Raw genomic sequence first — 15792 nt, forward strand, 5'->3', positions numbered from 1 at the left:
AGACATTCAAAGTCATTTTGCATGTTAAATAAAACTGGTTCCTATCACCGCCATTGTAAAGAGATCTGAGAGGGTAAGTTTCTCTACAGTGCACAGTTTCATACTTTAAATGACTTACTTTACATTTCAACCATTTTTATGCATTTATGCATTTTATTTTTTAAAACTCTGTCCCCTTTAAGTGTGGTAAGGGTGTTTACATTGAGTAGCCTAAGCATGCAGTTTATGATTTTGTGTCTTTATTATAATTTATGCCATATTTATATACTAACATACCCACAGACTCTAATTTCCTTCTCTATTTACTTAACCATATAGCCAGCACAAGACAAAGTTATACCCCGTGCATGCTGAATTGCTGTCCTTTAATTGATGGAATTCTGTCTCCCCCTAGTGGATGAATTCAGAAGCAACAGTAGGACTTGAGCCAAAGTGCACAACACCTGTACAGACTGGTTATGTACCAGTGTGGTCATATTACAGAGTTACGAGTTCGTATTTGTTCATATTTATTTAAGTTGTTTGTTTGTCTGTTGGTTCATTATCAAAACATTTCGCAAGAAATCTTACATATTGTGGAAACATCTGAAGAGCCCGATGCGTCTAAAAGCTACCCCACAGAAAGTTTTTACATAAAATGGTTATGAATAGGCATTTTTACAATAGTTTCACAATAAGGTTTTGGCCTAGAACATATTTTTAAATATATTTTATGGAAGAGTGCTTCAAACAGGGCATTATAAAGCAAAACAGTCCATGAAAAAGACATTTTTCTCCTATTTACCATTATCGACATTACATATAAAAGGTAGTAGGTGGTTTTGGATAGTAAATAAAATGGTTATATTTGTGTTGTAGACATCACAACCCCTGATTCCTATCACCACCACTGTAAAGAAACTAAGTTTCTCTATGATGAACCATTTAACACCAAATCGGTCTGAATGACATTTCAATGATTATGCTGAAATTTTGAAAAATGGGTGGAATTTGCCTTTAAGGTTGAATGAAGTTCACAGCTTTTTCAGAAAGTTTGTGTCTATATGGACAATGAAAGTTGTAACTAGAATTTGAAATACAGAAAAGTAAATATTTTGAAAAAAGCAAGACAATATATATTTTAATTGCTTTAATGTGTAGTTATTAAGAAAATAGTTTATCAGTGTATTTTACATTCACATTAAATATATGAAAAACAGCAGTATTACGAAACAGACCAGTTTATATAATAAACACATACATAAAATTAGTGAAAAAAAACGTCATTCATTACTTCTGCAGCTGTTTATATATAAAACTCTACATATAGATTTACATATATATATATAGATTCACATATAGTAAGGATTTATTAAATAAAGAAGGCATTCATTACTTCGTGGCTGTAATCAGTGACTTGTACAGTCTTAAACAGCAAAAAAAGGAAGACAAACACAACTCTGACCTTCAGCATTGTAAACTAAGTAAACTCATGGCCTCACTGACGAGTATATTCACATCTCTGGTAGATCTCAGACGCAGCGGCTGCAGATATCTTCAGACGTACTCTGTGGACTGAGTCTGGGAGACGGATGGCTTCTCTGGATATGACCTGAGGTGCTTCGGTGGTTTACTGCTAGCGCACAGGAGAGCACCTCCGATGATGGAGAGCAAAGCCGCAGCTCCTCCGACAAACAGAGCCTGTCCAAACTCATACCTACAGAGAGCCAAAAAACATTAGACACCTCAGGTAGAACCCCACAGTGCACAATCTCCACCACTCTTAAATACAGTATAAGAACCTAAAAGTACAGAAACAGAAGACGTACTTGATCAGACTGGTGCTCTGAAACTCTTGGGCAACTTCATAAGCGTACCAACAGATTAATCCAAAGGCGCAAAGACCTGGAGGAACAGCGACAAGAGCATGTTAGGGCAGACCAACAATTCCAGAGTCTCATTACAGAGTTCATTACAAAGACAGCAAAAATAGGCCTGCTTGGAATTATTTTTCTGTTGGAATTAGTGCAGCACAGCATGTGAAACATTGAATGAAATTATTGTGTTATTGTGTTTTTTATGACAGTTTTCAAATGTGGCACTACTAGTGAGGGCATTGTCAAAATATTGTGATATGTATCATGTATCGTAAAAATGTCTCAAAGAATCATGATATGTTTTCACTGTACCAGCCACCCCTAGATACCCTCATATCAAAGCCGGTTTGCCAGAAAAATGAATTCATTTGATTCATTCATGTCATTTGAGCTCAGCAGCTGTCCTTTACAATGAGTGACAATTTCATAATGAATGGACCAATAGAAACGCTCCATTTTGGAGATATTTGTTTTTTTTTTTGGACAGGAATGATATGCAAGTCCCTCAAACAGAACGGATTAAGGTATTCCGAGCCGGTTTAAGGTATTCCAAGCCATCAGGTAACTCTTGTTTATTCCTGTTTTCTAATTAGCAAAAGAGACACTGTAAAAATGTCCTTTACATGACATAATCAAGCCATAAACACGTCACGTATGCTGTCATGACTTTTCACGAGAGATTCTGTTCAGTAAAATAAGCAGCGTCATGTTACTACTACCGTTGTCATGACAGATGCCATAATGTTAGATGTCATGACAGATTACAATTTACGTGTGCCATAAGCTGTCGTGACATCAAACATTACGACATCTGTTATTACAATTACCAGTAAGTCATGACAGCATATGACATCTGCCATGATCATGATTACGGTTAATTATGTTAATGTCAATGAGAAAATGTAGTTTAAGTGTTCCCGAAAATATAATAAAAGAATAGCTTTGTCATATGACATGTTCTGTATTACTTAACACACTGTCCATATGACCAAATGTTTTTCGTTCTGCTGAGAGGGCACATCAATGATAACAACTCACCACCAATAATGGACAAGCCACCACCAACAATGGCCGGTTTGCTCTTCATCTGCTCGCTTCCATCTAAACACGTGGTGCATTTGAGCCCAGGAATGGTCAACAGCAAAGCAAGACCACAGAAGATGATGCTGCTTAACATCAGCCCTCTGCTCACATTGATCTCCCCTGCAATGGAGAAAGGAGAAGCGTTATTACAAACTAAAAGAGCATGAGTGCATTTAAGAACACAGCTGTTAAAGTTACATTATGTAAGTTTTGGGGATTTAGAGACCTCTCTGGTGGAAATGTGTAATTGCATTTTATAATGTCAGTTGAGCTTAGGACCCCTTCCTCAAGTGGATGAATCTGATGATTGCGAGTGATTTGAAAGAGCATTTAAAGAAAACATGGTGAGCGGCGTGTCTTCCGAGGATGTGAGTGAATTATCTACTATTGTTATCATATTTTCATCAGTATGATGATGAAGTTCATTTTGCATTTGAGGTCTGACCATAAATGCTGTTTGAGTTGTGCAATGTTAAAATATAAAGACGTATAATGTGGTTGGAAAAACTCTGACACGACACCTCTTTACAGGGTGACTCACAGCACCGTACGCACACCATATTTTAGCATGTTTCTACTCATTGCTTATGCAAAAATAGGAATTCTGTATTCTAAACATTTAATTGATCACTTTTGTGTTTGTAAGTAGAAGAGAAAATATTTCCTTATGATTTTAATTTGATGAGAAGTTATTGTTGTGTGCAGAATCTTGTTTTGCAGGGAAAAAATATATATACTTTACATTTTTTATGCTTTTTTACTGATGTTTGGGCAAAATATTGATTATTTAATATATATGAATACATGTTTTTAAGTAGTCTTATGTAGTTTGGGTGCCCCTGGCCAGATGACATGTTAATTGAATATAAGTTAACACATCCTCTACAGAGAACACACTTCTTTGAATGCACAATTACTGTTTATATGCTGAATTGAAAATATAGGGAAAAAGTAAAACATGAAAAATGTTGTCCAAAAAATGTAAAAATGTATTTTACGTTATGGCACACTTTCATTTTATGTTTCACTCTTTGGTTTCTTCTGAGGGTCTCTCATCTGGCATCTTTTGTGGAAATGCTGCCAATTATGAACAAATTCAGTAATTTATAAGTGAAACCTTTAAAAACTGAAACAGGAACTTTTAATGTTTAGTGTCAGACTTTTTGTATGTACTTTAAATGTATATATATATATATACATATATATATATATATATGTGTGTGTGTGTGTGTGTGTGTGTGTATACTAGAATATATAGTATAGTATATATAAACTTAATATATATACTTAAATATCAAATGACGAATTACAGCTATTATAGTTATAATGTTATTTTATTTTAATGAACAGTTTCTATTAAGACCAGTGTGGCTGCAAACGTCAAAAGCAGACTTAAAAAAATGAGATATTCCTGTTTATTAATTCCGAGTGGAAAACCTAAAGGACTATTGATTCCCATGTTTTTTTAATTTCTGTGAAAACTAGTTATTTTCACTTGTTTTCTCAAAATCCCAAGTTATTTCATTATCACAACCCAAGGAATGTTGTTTTCTCTAGATATTTATGCCAACATCTCCATTGATCTGAAGAACATTTCACCATGCAAAGAACCATTTAAGCATGGACCAGTTCTATATAGAACTCATGGTTCTAAGCAGAAACATCATCTTTACCATCTTTTTTTAAGTGTGTAGAATCAAAACGTTTTGTAAGACATTCAATATTGAAAATCGAATCGAATCTCGACATCAGAACCGAAAATCGTATCGACTCTGAAAGTATCGTTAGGTCCCTGGTCACAGTAGGTCAGTAACAGGTTGCTGGACTCACGCGACTGATGGAGGATGGAGGTGAAGGGCGTGCAGGTGATCGAGGCCCCGGCGCCTGTGCTGCATCTCATCCATAAACCCACGCGCTCCACCTGCGGCGCCGTGTCCCCGTTAGCGCGCGCAATGATCTTCCACTCGGTCATGCAGGTGGACGCGATCAGACCACACAGTCCAGCATAGCAGAGGACATAAGCGAGCAGCTGCACGGCCGTGTTTGCCATCTTTGAAGCCCCTCTGAGAGAAAAGCGCGGAAAAAGTGGTCTCGATGGAGCAGCGGCTGTTTATTCCGTGAGGAAAGTTGGATCGAGTCTCTGATCTCGGGTCGAAGTAGAGCTGGCAGAGTATTAACGGTACCACTGAGCGGTGAAGCTCTGCGTGCGCTTTTTATGCGCTCTCGCGGGGTCGCGCACGGTGGCGTTATGCAATGCGCGCGACAGGCAAGAGGATGAGCTTATTGCCGAGAAGCCGAGCATGAGCAACACTGTACCCCGTCCACTGTACTCAGAAGAGGGAGTAACCAGTTCCATTTACTCATTTCCACTTACTTAACCCGTTAAAAAGGGGAACTCCACCAAGTTTTCAACATTTTTACACAATTAAATGGTTAAGATGTAAATAAAGTCATTCAGAGCGGTTTTGGTGTGAAATGCTTCGTTTTTGAGAAACTTAGTGAGTCAGAATTGTTGGTGATGGAAACCAGACGTCTGAAGAGTTTAATGTCTCTGAACGCTTCCTCACAGAAAAGTATTACATAAAGTGGTTATGAATACGCAGCCTGATGTCTGAGAGACAGTTTTACAGTAAAATTGTGGCCTAAATATTTATAAATTTAGTACCCAAATATAGGTCTAACATTTTTTCCCTGATTCACCATTACCAACGTCATATGAACAGTTTGAAGACGTGTAGGTTCACTGGTCATTTTCGATAGTAAATAAAATTGTAGGCCTCGCAGCCCCTAGACTTATCACCACTATTATAAGAAATCAGAGGTGGTAAATTTCTCTACAAAACATATTGTTAATATGCTTTCATGCATAAGAGGTGGAGAGGTACATGTAGGGTGTAATAAGACAAAATAGTCCCTAGAGAAAACATATTTTGATAGTTCTGTGTTAAAGTTTTGGCCTAAAATGTCTTGTTATTCCATTTATTTTAATCCAGTCATGGCAGAAGGATACATGTAGGGCATTGTGAGGCAAAATACCCAAAAATGTATTTTTTCAGATTTTCCACTGTATTACCATCATCAACATTACATATAGAAACTTAGGATGCATGTAGGTCCACTGGTGCTTTTGGATAGTAAATAAAATGGCTGTATTTGTGTTGTACTCATGGTGAACCCTGGTTCCTATCACCACGACTGTAAAGAAATCTGAGTCTGTAAGTTTCTCTACAACAAACGATTTCACATCAAACCACTCTGAATGACTTTGTACATCCTGATGACAGAATTATGCAAAAATGTTGAAAAGTTGGCAGAATTCCCCTTTAATATCAATTTTTACAGTCACGTGCAAAAGTTTGGGCAATGCTAATCATTCTAAGTGAAATTCTCTACAGGGAACACAATTTAATTCACAATGACAGTTTATTTGCTGAATTGAACATTATGAGAAAAAAGTAAAACATAAAATGTGGCTGGTGTAAAAGTGATGGCACATGTTATACTATATGTCTCACTTTTTAAATAGAATTTGTGCATTTCAATATGCAGAAAATATTATATCAATTATATATGTTATATTAATATTAATTATGTTGTTCAATGTAGAGAACATGTTAACTTATTTTCACTTAGAAACTCAACAAAGCATGTCATTTGACCAGGGGTGTATAAACTTCTGCATGCGACTCTGCTCTGGTTCACGTTGCCTGAGCACAAATCTGTAGAATGGTTTCAAATCTATCAGCCCATATGAACCAAAAAAGTGAAAACAGTGAGATTTTTTTTTATCACATCACATTAAATTCAGTGTTTTTAAATTCATTGTTTTTAACAAAAGAAAATCCAAATCTGAACACGAATAAAAGTTTGAACATGAATTACAAAGTACTGTGCAAAACACACCTGAGAAGAATTTATTTAACTGGCCAATAATCAGTTACCTGCACAAAAAATAATTAACACAAATAATACTAAAACACTAAGTAGTGATTTTATATATGTCAGCGTGTCAATTACCAAACCTCTCCTCAAAGAAGCCCACTGAGCCTTGTAGTTGTCATCCAGCACCTGGTTTGATTAATCAATGCTTCATTAGATCAGCCCTCCTCCTAAAGATCTACCTTCCTGCAGGCTTGGCCTCCAACCCAAATCTACCACACCTCATTCAGCCCATTAAAGACATATAAAGGCAACAGTTAGACTAGAGGTCCGCAACCCAAATGTTAAGATGAGCCATTTTGTCCTTTCAACAAAAATCAAACCACCTTGGGAGCCACATTTTATGTCCATTTTATTGAAGTAAGGTTTGACCATCTTGGTTGTAAATATGTCTCAGTATCTGCTGGTTTACTAGTACAGGTTAAAAATACAATATAAATGAAAATACTTTGCTCTGTTTTCAACTGTAGCTCAGCTATAGCTGCTTTTCTTTTCCTCAAAAATAGAATAGTTTCTTGTAAAATGTCTCTCAACGTTTGATTTTTTTACAAGGCTGAAGTCAGCTTCTCATTCTCCAGTTTCTTGTTCGAATGTTCCCGTTCCACCTTAAATAGCGAACGTAACTGCTGCACCATTTAAGGTGGAACGGGAAAATTCGAATGAGAGGCTAACAAAAGAGAAGCTGACTCCAGCTTTGCGACTTTTTAGTGTTTGACAGTTTCTCGTTGCAGATTAAACGTATCAGAAAACCAGCTGGAGTGATTATAAATGCATATAGGTCCATTCATCTCTAAATTATCGGTGTTGATCTTAAATCTCTCTTTTAACTTTTTCAGTAGCTACTAGCTAGGCAAGATTGTTGTCTGCGTTGCTGTAGAGACCAGCAGTCTGCGCGCCAACCTTCAGGGTTAATAGTCGGGGAATAAGCAGTTGTGTGTTAACTCCAGTGTTTAAGACCATTTATTGTTAAAACTGTATTAGAATGATCAGCAGAGCTTTATTTTACTGTAAAGTAGGATTATTTTCCCTAAAAATTGAATTCTGCTGTGGAGCCACAATAGGGCAGTAAAAGAGCCACATCCTGCATGGAAGCAGTTAGAGTTGGAGCTGACGTCCACAGGAAGTGAGATCACCAGGAGCAGGGTCGGTGACCACTGGATTAGACCAATCAAAACAGGTTCTGTGGCATTTTTCCTTATTATTTTAAATGTATCTGATGGATTTGAACTTCAAATGGTACTTTTAGGCTGCCCAGTATAGCAGTTTGTAAGGAAAGAATTTCATCAGTTCCTTTTCATTTGGGTCCTGATTCCTTTTCTAGGGGTTATTTATATTCTGTTCTGCAGGTTCAGCTTTTGCAGGTTTCACTTCCTGTGCTGATACATGCTAGATATGCTGAGATGTTCCACTGCGGTTCTACAGGGAACCTGGTGGTGGAGGAGCTTTTGGATCTGTACTCTGATTTGGCAGCATAGTTTTTATTTAACTGAGGTGACAGGACATACTGAAGTGCGGGTGTAGACCCCTGTACCCACCCCTGTGATCTAAAGGCCTTGGCACTGTGGTCTGGATTTTGTAATACAGGGTGCTGCTGTGGCCTCTGACTGACCCAGACCTCGTGGGTGAGTGTGCGTGACAGATCAGCACATGGCTGTAACGTCACTGTGCTTTTGTACTGTAACACGAAGTCAGTCTTGCTCACTTCCACACCTCGGCTCACTGCTCTCATCCCGAAAGTTCAGTGGTTCAAACAACAAGAGCCACAAGAGAACACCCAGATCTGTGCGAAAGTTTTGACACCCCTGGTTGAGGTGTTGATCTTCTAAATAAAAAGTAAGTTACACATCCTCTACAGAGAGCACGCCTCTGCACATTTAATGCAAAATTACAGTTTATTTGCTGAATAAAACATATTGAGGAAAAAAACATAAAATGTGGCCTGTGCAGATGTTTTGTGTTGTGGGTTTTTTTTTCCAATATATTAAAAATAAACAGGTACTTTGAACTACAATTTCCAGAAAAAAAAACTGTTATTCCCTGTAGTTGTAGTTGATGAATTTAACAAATTATCTACTTATTATAAATTATGACAAAACAAGTCAGTTGACCAGGGCTGCCAAAACTTTTGCACATGCCTACTGATGCAGAAATTACTCCTTCCTGTAACATTGGTGTCCATTTTTTTTGTGATGCATACAAATTACATCTGCACCCATTATTATTATTATTATTATTATTATTATTATTCACTCTTAAAAAAGATGGTTCTTCAAGGAGTCTTCACTAAGGACAGTGCTTGTATACAGAACCATAAACCCTCAAAGAACCATTTGCATTATTAAATGGTTCCTTGCATTATGAAAGCATTCTTCAGATTGATGGAGAGTGTGTTGTATACGGTTCTATACAGAACCTTTTTTAAAAACAGTTATGTATAGCATTAAAAAGGGTTCTCATATTGTAACAAGCTTGATATATCAATAGCAGAACCCTGTCTGGTGCTATATAAAACCATGTAAACACATTTTGCATCAATCTAATGAACCTTTTCATCATTTTCTTATGCAACTGGTTCTTTAAGTGTTCATGGTTCCATATAGAACCGTTGTCTTTACTAAAGAACCATTGAAGAACCATCTTTTTTAAGAGTACTGGCGGTGCCAGTGTTTATATAAAAGTAAGGTTGTTGTAAATTGTTTAATATGAAGTCACAGTAGAAACACAGCTGGCTTGAAGAGGCGGTCTGCTAATAAAGCATTTTAACCATTTTAAAATGCTACTTTATTAGAAACACCTACTTTACATTTCCATTCTTTGGCCACTTCGTAAGGTCATTATTTTGCCACCTATCCTTTTCAGTTTCAACTGATCTGCTGTTGCACTGTTGGATTGAGAGTGGTCTGTCACCCAAAATGTCCAGCTTAGTCTCTAACTGTACACCTGCAAGGTGGATAGGGTTTCCAATAAAGTGGCCAGTGAGTGTACATTCAGTAGTGGTGTTTCAAATCTTTGAAATAAAAAAAAGAAAGAAAAAAGATGTCTAAAATGTGGTACTTGACTCAATTAAACAATTAACACAATTTGTCTTGTACAGTACAATACAGTACAATAAAGGAATCTTTGGAGTGATGCCACTGGAGAACCACTGGAACCTTTCAGTTCATGTGCAGTGATGTGCAAATGTGAAGAACCTTTAAAGAATCTCCACGTAAAGGTGTAAATGTTCTACTCTAAAGTGTTTCCTAAAATGATCCATCCATTCAGGCCCCTTAAATGGTAGTACGTGTGCAGTACGTGTGCAGTACGTGTGGACGGCTGTGGACAGAGGTGTGGTGTAAACATGGGTGGTGGATTTACTGTACATGCTTCAACCATTCATTCTTCCACAGTGCTCACAGTAGTATTTTATGGGAAGTCTTCGTTATCTTACTTGTTTGCTGTAATGCTGAGATGTGGGAGGAGTGTCTCAGAGTGGGTGGGGCTTCTTCTTTTAACACCAACATATTACACAAACAGTGTACAATCTTGCTGAGGGCAGAAAAAATATTTTCCCACAGTGTCGAGAATATTTCAACATTTCAACTCGGAACGGAAAGATGAATAAACTGTTATAAATAGATGAGAAGAAGTGCTTTTTTGGAAGTGTTTACCAAAGAAGAGATTTTATTGAAGGCAGAATTTATTAGAATATTAAAGATTTTTGAACTGATTTGTTCTGTTTTTGCTCCTAAGCTTCCACTTAAAAAAACATGTAATTTTCCAAAAGGCAGCATTTGGCAAAACCGTCGCGGTCTGTGTTTTTATTTTGCAGCTCTTACTAAAACTCATTAAGTCAACTTTTCTACCCAGTAATACTCAAATCATAATTTCTCACCAGTGATTAAAGACTGCATTCATTTATTCATTCATTCATTCTGTAAATGTACTTTATTGGTAGCATATCTATCTATCTATCATTTTTTATTATTTTATTGTATTACCTTTTTAAATTGATTGATTTTACTTTTTAGCACATATTGTATCCTTCCTTTTTAATCTAATTAATTCATTTTTACCTTTTACCTTTATTTATTTATTTATTAAATGTACTTTATTGGTAGCATATGTATTTATTTATTCTGGAATTTTACTTTATCTATCTATCTATCTATCTATCTATCTATCATTATTTTTTATTATTTCATTATATTACCTTTTAAAATTGATTTTCTGTTTTAGTACATAATGTATCCTGTCTTTTTTAATTTAATTAATACATTTTTTACTTTTGGGCAATACCATTCACATACATACATACATACATCATCTAAACCACTTATCCTTCTGGGTCGCAGTGGGGTGCTGGAGCCTATCCCAGCTGTCATTGGGCAGAAGGCAGGATACACCCTGGACAGGTCGCCAGTCCATCGCAGGGCAGACAGACATACATACACAGTCACACCTAGGGGCAATTTTAGCATGTCCAATCAGCCTGACTGCATGTTTTTGGACTGTGGGAGGAAACCGGAGTACCCGGAGGAAACCCACGCAGACACGGGGAGAACATGCAAACTCCATACGACCCTGGTCGCCCAGCCGGGAATCGAACCCAGGCCGTTCTTGCTGTGAGGTGACAGCGCTACCCACTGCACCACCGTGCCGCCCAACATTCACATTTATTTATTTATTTATTTTTGCATTTTGTAGTTTTAGTTTTGTGTTTTTTTTTATTTTCAAAAATAATAAGCCATAAAACGCCTATTAAACTAATAGATAAAAAACAATGAGTCATGCATGGTTGAAGAAAGAAAATGGGCAGAAAATAACACAGCAGGCTAAATACCACAGTTACTTGTAAGGTGCAATTGCTGACCATCCTAAAGCCAAATAAAGATCTAAAGTTACTAGAAAAGGTGAATCATGGCTTTGGTCATCTCGTGCCCCATGACCTTCCATAAATCCAGTCAGTCAGCAACCACAGGATCATTCTGAATGGTCAGGTCCACATTTGCATGTACGAAGTGAGAAATAGTTGTGCAAGTTAGACTTATGCAATATGCACAAACTTCATATGCTAAAGAAAACAATAACAGCCCAGCACTGACTCCCCCTCAGTTATGCAAAGACTTGAATAGTCCAGTTTTTCCTGGAACTGAATTAGCATGTATGATCTGTGACTGAGTGTCTGTTTTGGGGGAAGATCTGATATAGGAATATGAAACGTCGGGGAATCAATCAGTGTATTCAATAAATAATCTCATAACATGCAATCCAGTACTCTGAACTGCTGATCAAATCAAATGAGGTTAGTATTATTTACCATAAACGCCTTTGGATCATTCAGAGTTGGAGCTTAGTGGCTTCTCTAAACCAGTCTCTGCTCCGTTTTCACTTTTAACATAAAGGTTCGTGAAAGGTTCTAGACTTCGGTGTGAAGTTCCTGGAAAATCCTTTAGCTTGAACCATTAGAATCTTTACTGAATGAAGAGGCAAAATCAAATTTGAAAAGTTTCTCTATATTTCATCCATCCATCCATCCATCATCTAAACCGCTTATCCTTCGATCCCTTGTGGAGGGGTGCTGGAGCCTATCCCAGCTGTCACTGGGCGGAAGGCAGGACACACCCTGGACAGGTTGCCAGTCCATCGCAGGGCTTCTCTATATTTGTGAATGTTATTTAAGTGGTTCTTCTGTAGCACAGCTTCAAAGAACCCTTTTTGGTTCCATTTAGCATCTTTATTTTTAAAAAGTGACAGTGTCCCAAAAATATTTGGGCCTTATAGTGTGTATATTACATGCAAGACCTTAAAATAGAAAAAAAAAATCATTAGAGAAATTCTGAAAAATTTTCTTCTTCTTCTTTTTTTCTTAATTTTTTTAACAGATTTGTGTCCACTAATCAACATTTGGAACATTCAGTCTGATCGGGAATGGTGTGCTTGTATACAGCTTTTTGATCTGGCATACGTTTTTCGTAAAATCTTCGTTAAATTGCGTTTTTTTCCCTTAGCAATGAATGGGGTAAAAACAGCACGACCATCTACTGTACTCCTGCTCAACCAAAAAACACAGTTTTGCATATACTATCTCAGGACAAGCCCCTGAGCACGACTTCGATGTTGTTCTAACCCACACTCATCTGTTTGTCATTTTTTCTCATCCCTCGTTTCTCCCATAGACCCTCATTCATTTTTGCCCCACACAAGCCCAATTATTTCTTTGCCCGACAGCAACCAAACTGCATGTGCTCACTTAGGGCAGATCCTCAAACTCTAATCCACAGCTATACTGACCCACACTCCTCTATGTGTTGTTTTTTCATCCCTCGTTCCTCCCATAGAGTCCTATCCATTTTTGCCCCCAACAAAGCCCTATCATTTCCTTTGCATGGCAGCCATCAAACTGCATGTACTCACTTAGAGTAGGTCCCCAAGCTTTAATACACAGTCATACTGACTCGCACTCCTCTGTGTCGTTTTTTTTGCATCCCTTGTTCCTCCCATACATGACCATTCATTTCTCTCAACACCTGGCAACCACTTAGCAATCCCCTAACAATCACTCAGTTCCCTCCCCTTATGCCATAGCAACTGCCTTGAAATACGTTACCTACCCCCAAGAAACAAGCTTCAGCTGCACAATCACTCTGCATTTATTTATTTATTTAATTAATTAATTATTATTATTATTTATTAATCCAGAATAAAACTTTTAGTTCTTCAGCCTACTAGGTTGGTCTTCAGCCAACCAATCATCATGCCCCCCTAAACCCACTACTTACTAATATGTTATTATAGAGGCAGGTGGCAACCAAACCCTCCCGCCAAGATACACAAGATTCAGCTCTGATGTTAGACGTGACCAGGACAGTACAGTACTGTGTGCACTGTACACACGTAATGTCTGTGGTCATTTACCCTTAATGATCTTTTCCACCCTGAGCTAAAGATCCACCCATGCTGTGCCGCACTTTCTCTGGAAGAAATGATACAAAAGCAGGAAGCTTGATTGAGGCCTTGCTGGTAAAGGCAATCAAACAATCCCAGCTGCCGCTAAGCTTAGCAAAAGCCAGGTTTCTTCCTGTAGGTCAGGAGCTCGTCTAATGAAAAAAACATCCTGACGGACAATACCCTCTAATATCATTTCTCATAACAACCATTTTTATTTGGAAACCTATCAGCCTACAATGGTATTCTATCTAGCATTATCGGTCAACATGACATCACTGACGCAATAAAACCTCTAAATCGGTAACTGTACATGAGAATAAAGAACTGTTCCTAACTTTGAATAAAAGTTAATGGAACAAGTAATTTTGGAGCATTTCTCTTGGTCCATTAAGCAAATCATTGCTTAAAGGACAGTTGGTGTTTTTAAGTTCTGTAAATAAATAAATAAACAAACATACTGGCTTGGAGCTCATATGTTTGACTTCTTTTCTTTAGATTGAAGACTTTGGGTCCCATGTTCTGCTCCTGTCTGATTCGCCAATTGTGAAAAAATATATTTTTTTTATTTTGTGAAATAATTGTAAAAATTATGAAAATATATACTGCAACTTTGGACGTTACTGAATAAAGTAGCCTGATATGGTTGAGGAGAAGGCTGAGTTTACTACAGACATTGTTTACAGAGACTCTAACAGGACAACCATCTGTCCCAGCTTTAAGCAGGAGTACATACAGGCCATGTTTCCTTCCCAACCAATTATACATGCCCCCCATACATTTACCCCAATTTAAAATCCAGTCAAGGCTAGATACCAGTGACAGTGAGGGACAGAGAGGTACAGGACATTCACAGATGATCTGAGGGGCATGAAGTGAGACTGCTCTCGTATTCAGTATAAGCATCTAGACAATTTCCAAGATTAGCCACCACTTTCAGCTTTACAGGACATGCACAAATAAAGCAAACCCAAAAAGGACCTGGTGGACAGTGACAATATGATTATATGATACAATAAACAAATATCAATCCAAAATGAAAAAAGTAAATTAGAAGTGAAAAAGTATAACTAAGTAAATTAAGCTAATATGATAAATACAAAAAAATCATAAAGAAGCAAAAGCAATAATTGTGAAAAGCAATATTTTACAGTCATATGCAGAAGTGTAAACACTCACAGTCAAATGACACTTTGTTGAGATTCAAAAAACTGGGAAAAAAGAAAATATGAAAAATGTGCCATAATATTTGTACAGGACACATTTTATGCTTCTTTATTCAATACAAAAAAATCAATGTGAAAGTTGTCAAATAAACAGTAATTAAGATGTGCAGAAGTGTGTTTTCTGTAGATGTTGTTCAATTATTTACACTCAGAAAAACAACAAAGCATGAACTTTGACCAGGGGTACCCAAACTTTCAATCAAAACTAACTTTTACTCAGAGAGCACCACATTTTTTTTGTTCCCCTCAAAGACAAAACTCTTATAACAAAAATAAATAGGAATTTTTCTTTACATCATATTAAAGATATTGATTGTCATGTTTCACTGTCAATTTTTGACTTTTATATGAATGTTTATTTAAACATCATCACTACTACAAAAAAAGCCTCCTTTTTTTTTTTACATCATTTCAGCACTGTGTAAAATTTCTTGACGAATGGCCCAATAGAAATACTCTAAATTGACTTGGAATAAAGTATCTTAACATTAACTTAAACTAAAAGTTAATTACATGTTTCTCCTGTAAAGTTTCCATTTTGGTTTCTCAAAATGCACAAATGTAGTGATGATCAGACGAGAAAGGGTCCTCAAGTGTTAGCTTGTACTGTGAACACTGGATGTTTGAGGAAAAGGCAGCTACTTGCTTAATCTTCTGTTTAGGAACTTCAGTTTTATAAAGTTGTCAACAACTTCATGTGGATGAAGCTGCCTTTTTCTATCAATGTCTGCCATCTAGTGTCAGATACAGTCTATTGCAGG

At 37.0% G+C, this 15792-nt stretch overlaps 1 protein-coding gene across 1 annotated transcript; it reads right to left on the reverse strand.

Annotated features, from left to right (window-relative positions):
- Window positions 1-1172: 1172 nt before the first annotated feature.
- LOC118818739 (claudin-1) lies at window positions 1173-5119 on the reverse strand. Its single transcript, XM_036586105.1, has 4 exons — window positions 4770-5119; window positions 2895-3059; window positions 1809-1884; window positions 1173-1696 (listed from the first exon to the last, which is right to left on the reverse strand). Exons 1-4 carry the CDS (start codon window positions 4987-4989, stop codon window positions 1537-1539), a joined length of 621 nt encoding a protein of 206 aa, XP_036441998.1. The 5' UTR covers window positions 4990-5119; the 3' UTR covers window positions 1173-1536.
- Window positions 5120-15792: the final 10673 nt, after the last annotated feature.

This window comes from Colossoma macropomum, unplaced genomic scaffold, assembly GCF_904425465.1.
Source record: "Colossoma macropomum unplaced genomic scaffold, Colossoma_macropomum, whole genome shotgun sequence".
NCBI classification, from domain to species: Eukaryota; Metazoa; Chordata; class Actinopteri; order Characiformes; family Serrasalmidae; genus Colossoma; species Colossoma macropomum.